At 45.3% G+C, this 10798-nt stretch overlaps 1 protein-coding gene across 7 annotated transcripts in view; it reads left to right on the top strand.

Annotated features, from left to right (window-relative positions):
* Positions 1 to 46: 46 nt before the first annotated feature.
* The window catches only part of LOC130530394 (cyclin-dependent kinase 17-like), a 26607-nt gene continuing 15855 nt past the window's right edge, over positions 47 to 10798 (top strand). For 2 of the 7 annotated variants that reach the window (XM_057041526.1, XM_057041524.1), the window contains exons 1-3: positions 53 to 350; positions 422 to 493; positions 4657 to 4818. In XM_057041526.1, the coding sequence (XP_056897506.1) occupies positions 4689 to 4818 (130 nt within the window). In that variant the 5' untranslated portion in view covers positions 53 to 350; positions 422 to 493; positions 4657 to 4688. Of the gene's footprint in view, positions 351 to 421; positions 494 to 4656; positions 4819 to 6153; positions 6319 to 6450; positions 10635 to 10798 lie in introns of those variants that run through there. The other 5 variants (XM_057041519.1, XM_057041521.1, XM_057041520.1 and 2 more) reach the window with 5 other exon arrangements.

Below are 10798 nucleotides of genomic sequence, written 5' to 3'. Positions count from 1 at the left end.
CACACCCCTTGCGTCGCTTTCCGGGATCACGCCACAGCTTTCAATTGGGATCTGCACAGCAGCAGCGATATGGTCGATCCTCCGCGGACAGGACGGCGCCGTGCGTGAGCGAGATTAAACCCCGGAACATGCGGATCCACGGAGCAGCGATGCAGATAGATGGTCCAGGGAACGCTGCGGCACTCGGGACATCGCGGGGATAAGATTTCCCTGTCGAATAACAGGAAATCTGTTGTGATTTACAGCAAAGTAGTTGGGGGGAACTTGTCGCAGTGGATCCATCCCAGCGCGCTGCCGGGATTACCACGCACAAGTGGAACAATAGTCTCCAGCAGCAGGAACACCAGCAGGTCAGAGGCAACGCTGATTTCTTTTCTTTTCTTTTTCGCTTCCGTTTGTGTTTACGGTGTTCTCTCCGCAGGTTCTTCTCCCCCCTTCCCACAGAGATCGGGACGACAAACAAGCGCGATCGTCCTATCACCTGACGTCGCAGGTGGAGTTATTTTTTCAAAACCTAGACCGTGTTATATGCGTGGGTCCATTGCGCAACATGACAGAACGTGGGTAGTTTAGAAACAAGCGTGTGATCCTCTGAACTACGGCGTTACAACAATTGTTACAACAACGTTGAACGCAACCTCCGGTGTTCGTGGCGCACTCGCTGGCGTCGGAATGACTGTCACAAATGAACCGTGTGCGTGATCCTCCTGGAGTTTCGGATCCGACCGGCTGGTGGTGTAACTTTTGCTCCCTGTGACTCTCCTCCTCCCGGATACATGCTTCAGGAAAACACGGGGAGAGCAGGACCGACCGAAAACACGCGAGGCCTGGAAGGCAGAGAGGGGGGTTGGAGCTCTGTCAGCCAGGCGCAGACCGACATGAGCCGGTTTGAGAGCGCAGAGATTCACTGATAATTCCAGCCCTTGGTCAGTTTAACAGGATATTATCAGGCCTCAAGCATTGCATTATGTCTACAATGACCTCATGCATGTCAACACACTGTCAATGGTTTACCTGACTGTTAGGAACTACTGGGCACTTTACTACATGTGCGAGTTGTATATGCACATTGTTTCGCTTCCCTTTGACCTACCTTTAAGTCCATAAACATTGTGATCTCTTCCAGCCAGGATTTCTTCCTGCTGTTATGCATCTACAGATTTAGATCAAGTGGCAGATAAGCAGCCAGGAAGGAGCTTTTGGACTTATTAAAGGGAGGCCGTATCTGTCTAATTTGTGTGGATGTGTTTAGGAGAGTTGGGCAGATTTACGCATTACTCATGCATCCCGAGGCAGCGCACGGCGCAGACCAGCCTTTGGAGTGCCACTGAGTGCCCATTCCGTCCTGTCACGTTGTGCGTGAGTGCATGCATGCGTGTGATTCATGCTCAGCTGAAATGCTGGACGCCTGTTTCTGACAAAAAGGGAAAGAAAGAAGAAGCGAGACCATCTCTGCTGCAGACAAAAATCTGGCCTGGATCCCTGCAGATTGCCAAAATCTCCCCTTTTGGCCTGATGCAAACCCTCTCTCCCGTGAGTGCTGGTATTTTGAATGGTCTGTGGTGCAGAGGCTCAGGTATTCAAATGCAATCACTGTTTTTTCTCGCTGCAGAATTGTGAGAGGAATCCCAGAGAGAGGGTGGCAAGAAGCACTTAGTTGAGAGAATCATGTGGGCAAAGATAGAGACGTTTGAGTCACAAATTCTCAGCTTTTCGCCTTTTATTTCCATCTCCTTTTTACCTCAGAGACACAAACTGTGGTTCTATCCCGGGCCGGTAACCTAGCAACCCAAATGGTGTGCATCGTAAATGAACCAGACCGTTGGTCTCCCTGTAAAGTGTGTCGCCTCGCCTCACCTTGACTTGGAATCTTGGAAAGTGCTTGTTGTTTTCCAGTTTGAGGCTTTGATATTTAACGACTCCGCTTGTCCTTTAGAGGCACCTGGGGCCATCCATGTTATCTGGAGTGTGTCCCGCCATCTAAACACAGCAATGTCTCGGAGTTATTTGTAGTTTGCCAGGCGGCTGGTTGGTTTTGGACCACTTGTCCTGCAGCCTGGAGACATTTGTCTCATCACCTCTCTGCACGCCGCCAGGACCTGTTCACTGTGCCGTCTGTCTGCACCTCGACAGTTCAGCATCCACCACTGTAAGAAAAGCTTTATCCATCCTGATGATCCCCAGCGGACACACTCGTACACTCAGAATGGTTTTGTAATTAAACATGTTTAATAGCTTATAAATGAAGTCTCACTATAACAGACATTTTTACAGAATGTTTACAGAATCCGGCGTGGCCTTCTTTAGCGTGTTGCTATAGGCTTGTGAGGCTGCGAGCAATATCGGAGGAGTTAGCATCTTCAAACTTGGATCCAATCGCCGAAATGTTTCTGTTTGCACTTGAATACAGAGAGAAACTAGAAAAGCGTTTGAAGGACGCAGACCTCCGCCAAGCAACTCATTTCCCTACGTATTGTCGTGCCGTTTGATCTTATTCCTGAGCGACCGTGGAGATCCAGATGGTGATCTGGAACGTGACCAAATTTAATCAAGGGTTCCTCATCCTGCGAGCAATGGAAAGATCATTGGACCCTGTTCATAACTTTCTGAGCAGTTTTGCTGACAAACGGATAAACGCAGAGGTCATTAAGTTATGTTTCATCCACAGTTGGATAAAGGAAGTCGCTGTTCTTCGACTATTTCATCTATTTTCCTTTTTTTGTTCAACCAGTTAAGAACACCTCAAAATAATTTGGATTTTTGGTTATTTATGAGTGCTTTACATGTCTGCTTCTTCCTCAGTTATATCGAACTGGTCCTATTCTGAAAAAACTAAGTGTGCACTATATTATCCCATATAAATTGGTGCCATGATGTCTTCCGTGGGTTTTGCTGCCGGGTATTAAGGCTCTCGCTCCATTAATATGAACGCTAATGCTCCAGAGATAAGAAGGAGACCGTGAAATTAGTCACTATTGTTTGTCCCCCGCACTGTCCAACATGCCAGGATATCAGCGTTGGTGTGTTTTAATGATAACACGTTGCTTATCTTGCTAATACGCAGCAAAGTCATATTGCTTGCGTGAGTGATTAAATCCTACAAATTTATGTGAGGTGGCAAGGTTGCGTGCAGAAAGTGCAGTCTCCTTGTCCGAGCAGGCTTCTTCTTCTTCAGCGAAGTCTGGGAAAACATGCAAATGAGGGGGGAGGGAGACGTGTTCCATTCTAATCTTGCGCGGTTGGCAGATATTATGAAATGAATGCGAGTTTTTCTCCTTTCCTCCCCTCCTTTACCTATTTTTTTTCCACCTTTTAAAGAAACACCCTCATCTGAGGAGTGAGCAGCAGTGGATCCCTGGCCAACTGCACCTCCTCTTGGAAAAAAGAAGCCACTTGTTCCAAGTGTGGATCACTGGGCTTGAATTCCCTCGGAGGGCAGGCTGTCGCTAATAGGCCTGAAAGAGTGAGAGCCTGAAAGGATAAATGGCTTTTGTTGAAGCGTCCTAGGATGGACACAAAGAGAATGGCAGTGCATGTTTGTGTGTTTATGCCCGTGCGTGTCAGCTCTTCAGCCCTTGTGGGCGAGGAAGAACTAAAAGAGAGGCAGATTTATCCTGCTTTAACTGCCTCGGCCTCCAGGCCAGTGAGTAGTGAAGGAATAGACACATAAAATAACCTGAACTCGCTTAAACACACTTGCGTACAGATTCTAAATGGATCTTTAAACATGACGTACCATAGGGGCCTCACTATAGTTTTTGATATGCAACATGGCTAAAAAAAAAGGTTGGAGTGCTTCACTTAGACAGGTCACCAGCTCATCACAGGGCACACACACACACACAAACACACACACATCACTTGCGCACTCGCCCACACCTAGGGCCAGTGTCGAGTGCTTATTGATTCTAACGTGTATATTTTTGGACTGTAGGAGAAAACCTGAAAACCACACAGAGACACCCGCCACTGCATAGAGACCATGGTTTCTGATGTACATCCGTAACAATCATTTGTTCCATCACTTGTACAACAGAAGGTGGACAGTGTGGGTGATTGATTTTTGGGTCACGTTGCTGCTCATTAACCCCACATAAGCTCCACCATTACTATAAGGTTTCTTTTTATCCCAACTGCAGGTATTTGTGGGATTTAGAATGCAACACAGGCCAACAGATGGTATCTTTCTGCCAGTGGTGCGATATTCCAACAGTGTCACTGTGGCATGCTGGTCTATTTCCTACAACGGTGTAACTGTGATTTTCAGGAATATATTATCTTAATTGTTTCTGCTGATAAACGTGTTGGCTGGAATTGGTGAACTGGATGCTCCCTCACAGCTGGAGAGAGAAATATCATCATCCATTTTATTTTGTTTTTTATCTGTATTATTTTCTGCATCCACATGGGTCTGCACTCTCAGAATGATGCTTTTATCCCACCGTACTTATGCTATCGGTACGTAACGATAACAACACAAACCTCAGCTCACACACTGGAAAACTGCAACAGAAGCTGCACTGCAGTAGCTCCACTGTACAGTGGGCTTGAATGGGGGTGTGTGTAGCTCACTGCTGATGAGTAACAGTAATGATTAGGAAGGGCAGCAGATGGTGTCAGTGATGGTTAATGCTAATGTTTGCTGTGTTCTCTTAGGGCGGTGGGCCCCAGGTGGTGGAACTGAGAAGATGGACAGGATGAAGATCATCAAGAGGAGGCTGTCCATGTCCCTACGCAGCGCTCGGCCTGTTGACGATTCCCTGTCTGAACTGGCGGAGCAGATGGCCTTGGACGAGCCATCGGCATCCAGGGACAATGGTAAGATGCCTAACCATGTACAGGACACACAGCGAAGGCACGCATAGCTGCCATACCACACAGTTTATTTATGTTATACAATTACACATGTGTGCATTGCATCTGTGTTATATTGCATTAATGATATAACAGCAGCATAACAAAAAGCAGAAAAGAAACCTCCTGAAAGGGAAGCAAGACAGCTTCATACAAAGTTTCAAAAAAGCTTAATAGTCATCACCTTCATTTAATCACCACCCTCTCTATTCACTTTACTGTATTTCATTTAGCCATGAGGTCTGAAAGCACATAATGTACTTTAATTCAGAAACCACTGTCGTGAATTCACATGCATTCATTGTCACATATCTGTTTACTCTTGATCAACATAAAAATGTCACTTTGGTGTGTGTGTGTGTGCCCCCTGCTGGCCACCTTTCAGTACCGCAGGACCATAATGCGCCTCCTGCGCATCTGTGTATATTTCTCTTTTTGGGAGGATACCTTTGATTTAGAGCATCCCAGAATAAGAGGATAAGACTCTCAGAAAGCTCTAAGAAAAGTTTTCCTAGCTGTTGTCATCAGTTCCCAGGCTGGATCAGACCCAAATGATGTAAATTATTATCCCTGATTGTCCTCATCCTCCTATTTTAATCTTGCTTTTTAGTTTTAAATAACTGTGCCAGAGATTCAGGAACTGGAGAAGAAAGATGCAGCAGGATGGAGGAACTGATAAAAAGGATGAGGAAAGGTGCATTAAACTTTAACCACTCCTTCAACCCTTGCTTCTTTACCCCCAGATAAGATCTCCATTTTACTGTGACTGTAGAGAAGCACTGCATTATGTAAGAAATTGGGTTATTTAAAAGACAGATGCCTGTATGAAAGAAAGGTGATGATACCTGTATGTCAGATGGAAGCGTGACACATTTTGCTTCACAAATGTCACAAAACAATTCAAATCTTCCACATCCAGCTCCTTAAATATTGATTCCAACCATCTCTATTTCCCTCTGCCTGTTTGCTCTTTGTGTAACATTTTAATTTTTTTAACTCATTGTCCGCTTTGCATGCTGACGGCCTCATAATGCAACATTTTTGTGCATTAACACCATTTCTATCACATCACTGCACTGTTCTTTGATCTGCCCTGCTACCTCTCTGGTATCATATCAAGCCCGCCTAAGATTTCAAGTTTTCTTGTATTTGTTCCCTGTCTCCTCACTGTGATCTTCTCCTGTTTCTGCTTCCTTGAGCTTGTCTTCTGAGGGTTTTCTCCTCACCCTTTCTTGCACTTTCTTCTTTTCTCCCTTTATTTTTTCCTCCTCGCCGCCTGTCCAACACCGTGCGTCTCAGAGCCCGTGATGGAGCGTGCCATGCACCCTCCCGCTTCACACAGCGCTCCCTCCTTCCTACGACAATATGCTGGTCATCTGGGCCGCACCGCCCTGCGCAGAGAGCCAGGCGGGGGGCTCGAAAGAGACAGAGCCTACCTGAGTCTGCACAGGACTGGATCTCTGGGTACAGATACACACACTGTACTCATTTCCTGTACATTTGTGATTGAGTAATGAAGGTTTTGTGAATTGCATGTGAATATATGCAGCACGTTTCCATGCAGAGGGATTTTTTTAAAATCCGGATACTTTTAGTTTTACGCGAGTGTCTTTCTGCAGCGCATCACATGTCCTTTCTGCCAGTGCATGTTCAATGATTGTTGGTTCATATGCAATTTCTGTGTTTCGCGCACACCGATATGGGTATAACCTCAGTGGATATTGTTTATATATTCTTTCAGCAAGTGAGAAAAATCATATATACTGACCGAAGTTCAGGCTATTTATTATTAATCTGCCTGTCTAAAGCTCTAATGACCTTAATCCAACACACAGAGACAACCGCATGCACATTCACGCAACCCCCCCACATGCTCACACAGCCAGTTCCATCTTCTTTCTGGCTCTACTATGTAATGGAACATGTACTCTGTCTCCATATGGACCCTAATAATCTCATTTCCCGCTGAGGCAGAATGGTTTATATCAGGAATAGCGAATGGAGTGTGCAAGAGAAAGACCATGGTGGAGGGAGATGGAGGATTTTGTTGAAAATGGGTTTCGGATTGAAATGAGCTTAGCAAATGCACAGAGAGGTAGGGCAGTGTTCAGACTCCAGTGCCGGCAGGAGTCGTATTAGCTTTGTGACTTGCATCCCGCGAGTCCTCGGTCGAGTGAACCGTGGATCAACCACAATCCTCGCATCCATTCAGCCCTGGCTGACAGGTGAGCGAGTATCAGTATCTGACAGTATGCTGAGATCCTTTAGAGCTGGAAATGGAATGAGAATACACGTTGAATCCCTTTATGATCTCTGTAGAGGAACAAGTGCTATGTGGCGGAATAAAGATGACTCACAATTGTTTGCAGTCATGCAGAACTCATGAACAAACCAGAGTTTATTACAGAAAAAATAATGCCTTTATTAAAATTTTGACAAGGGACTGTGGCATCCTCGTGAGATGATGTCATGCAATCTGTCCTATTAACAGATACAGTAAAAGTGGTTCACGGGAACAGAAGCAACAACAAATACACCTGAGCGATTGATGATTGATCTGGTGTCGGGCTCAGGTAGTATCAGATCAGCTCTGCAGTAGTCAGCTGTAGGTAACTGCTTTAATCCTTTTCCATATACTGTTACAATTGAATGATATTGCAGAACATCTTTAGTCCTTGAAATTCAAAGGGGAGCTCTTTAAATTAATATAAGCTGTGTTCTGTACTTACAGCATGGATAAGTTTTACTTCAGAATGTTTAGATGTGCTGCATTTCTGTGGGTCTTTCTTGCTGATTCATTCTGTGCCACTCTGCAGTCCGTGCACGTCGCAGCCTCTAATAAGATGACATGATGATGCAATCCTGCCGTTCTGGTACGCTAAAGACCTTGCTCACCCTTTACTGGCGCTAACTCGCTCTATCAATCCACCGCAGCCTCATATAAAGACATTCTTTTTCCTCCTCCTATCCTCCTTTCCTCCCGTCACCTGCTTTGCTGCGTGCACATTTGCACATGTGTAGGTGTTGGGTCATGATATTTAACCCTTATCTAAGTACACGTGTGTAATCCATGTGTTGCTAGTTGGGTGCACATCCACTCCCACCACTACAGTCAGAAAAGAGGAGCTCTTTACCTTTTTCTTTTTTTCACTGGTGAGCTTGTGAAGATCTCTAGTTACACCATAGAGGATTAATCTTCCCCTCCTGTCTACTGAAGTGAGAAACAGGACCCTGCTGAGGGCTGCCTCCTCTCCTGAAACCATTTGCGACCCGCTATTTTCTGACGCTGTCACAGACGTCTCGTCTCATTCTTCTCTTCTCTCCCACCCCATCTCTGCATCAGCCCAGTTTTTGATATACAGTACCACAGGATACTATATTTAACACCAAGATAAAACCAGGAGATAAAGGATGGGAAGCTTTTCCTGCTGGCCTCATCCCCCCCTGCACTTTGCCTGTACCAATGTATTGCATTAACACCACATTAATCAGCATAGCCTTCTCCTTCACACCCCCACACTCATGAACTTCCATTTGCTCGCACCGTCCTGAGCCGCTTCCAGACTGAATTTAATAAGACAAATGCAGCAGAATCCTGTTATGTAGTTGTAAGGGTTCGTTTTTTGGTCTTAATTGGTTGTCTGGCTGTTGTACTATATGCTAGAGGCAAAGATGTTGCTAAATAACGTCAGTGATACAGGAAATGAAGGGGATGGGTAAGACATTGGGGAGCAGCGCATGTGGAGTCAGTAGCTGACAGTAGACACTCAGGTCCCAGTAATTGATTTAATTGGCTTAATAAGATTCTTTAGATGGAGATAAAAGGTTTAGAGGGAATTACAACACCCTGCCTCCAGCTTTGTGACTGTTTCTGGTGGTGCGTGGTTCCTCGGGGATGCCACATGCACTTTGAATTTTTTATACCCTGTCCTCCATGAATCTGGTGGCATACTTCTGTAATTACGGCGAAACATGACAATTCTAGCGCAGTGTAGTCAGGCTGACTGGAACCGAGGAGGCAAGAATACGTGCCAGTGAACGCATCATGGAGGGGATGCGGACGTGGCTGCAGAGGACGGCAGAACAGTGATGTGTGCAGCACAGTGTGCACTTGTGAATACAAAGAGACAGTAAAGATGGGTGCAGGGCTGATTGACAAGCCTCCGTCCTTGACTTTTGAAGCTCAAGGGTGCAGCAGCCATCCTCTAGCATGTCAGTTAATGTATAATATACTCGCCAGAGTTATGTATTGGAAACGTAGTGGAGCCAGTCAAGTCAAGCAAAGGTGTAGGACTTAGAAATTGCCTAGAATGCTGAAAATATTAGCTTTTGATCGCTATAATAACAAATATAAGAGCAAAAGCTAAATTAGGACCTTCACCGAGAGGACTAAAAACACAATGTACCATAGTGGAGCTCTTGGTGTTGATGTTAGCTAATCATGGGTCCTGGATAAAGTAAACAATGTGTCATGCATCATTGTGGATGATTTTCTTATCAGGATGTGACAGTGGTTTTTGCATGAACATGAATTGTGTACGTTCCGGCCAGCAAGTTGACCGCATTATTGATTTGAAGGGTGAGGTGAGGACTCGTCTCACAGCTGTCAGACAGACACAATAAAACACCTCCGCCAGGTGTTAATCTTTGACAGCATTACTGATAAAGATGGCATTCGATGCATATTAATTCTGACAGTTTGTTGAAAACATCAGGTATATAGGATTATTTTCCCTATTAACTCAATTGTCATTTTTCAGATGATTTTAAAAAAAAACATTTATTTTTTCTTGAGGATGCACCTACACCTACGTGTTGCTTTTCTCTGTATGTCAGATAAATTAGGGTTGGCTGCTGTGTGCTGAGAACATTTTTTTTCCAGAATAGCAGAGAAATCCTAGAACAAGAGAACGGGCTGCAGTCATCGGCTGCAGGCTGCAGCAGATGGAAGTATGTCAAAGCTTATGGTTCCATAATCACTTCAATGTGATTTCTGTAATTACTGTCACTGCCAGAGGAGGGGGACAAAAGTTTAAATAAGGGTCTGAAAAATCTTAACATTATTATACCGTTTTCACTACAATTGCACTAATCTACTCTCTATCAGCTCATATTGTAGTCCTGGCAGGTAGAGGAGGAAAATGTGTCTGATGTGGGATTTGGGTCTGTGGGGAAGGACTGAAGGGAAAAAAATAAAAAGAGGAGGCTGGAGGGGATGTATGAGAGGTGCAGGGAGTAGATAGTAGGTAGAAAGGCAAAAGCACATTCGCTTCTAAGCTCCAGGGTGTCAATTTCTGTGCTGGGCAGAGATAAGGGGCGAAATGGTAGAGAGCATGCTAAAGGGAAGGAGGGTAGCGAGTGCAAGAAAGAGGTTCACTAGACAATTCAACAAACAGAAAATTCGGTCAATGAGAAATCAGTAATTAAGATATGACAGAGGTACTCTGTACTATTAATGTGTGACCATCTCTGGACCCACCCAGAGACCGGCTGAGTATGTGAGAGAGGAGGAATATAGTGGCAAGGTGAAAGGAGGGAGGACTGGATGCACTGATAGGGGCGCTAGAGGCAAGAGCGAAGCAGTCGAGAGAGGGAGTGGACGGGAGGAGTGTGGCGCAACATCACGGATAGAGGGATGATCAGCAAGGAGAGAGATCGGGAAAAGACTAGAACAGGAGAGGAGGAGACTGGACCTTGAGTGAAAACCAGCATTTTTCGGAAAGAGCTGAGGGACCGAAGTCAGGCGTCAGAACCGCAGCTTGTTCTCCTTAGGTGGGGATGTAAGTTTGGGTCCGTGCATGTGCCTGTGTGCTGGATGTAAACAGAACACCTGTTAGAGGTTAGCTTATAATGGCTTTTGGATTGTATCTGTGTCATTTGACCTTGCTTAGTGAGCAAGCAGATTGTGATCTCAGATAAGAAAAATACAGAAAAGGCAGAGGTG

Source organism: Takifugu flavidus, chromosome 8 (assembly GCF_003711565.1).
Source record: "Takifugu flavidus isolate HTHZ2018 chromosome 8, ASM371156v2, whole genome shotgun sequence".
NCBI lineage: Eukaryota > Metazoa > Chordata > Actinopteri > Tetraodontiformes > Tetraodontidae > Takifugu > Takifugu flavidus.
This window is presented reverse-complemented; position numbering and strand designations above follow the sequence as displayed.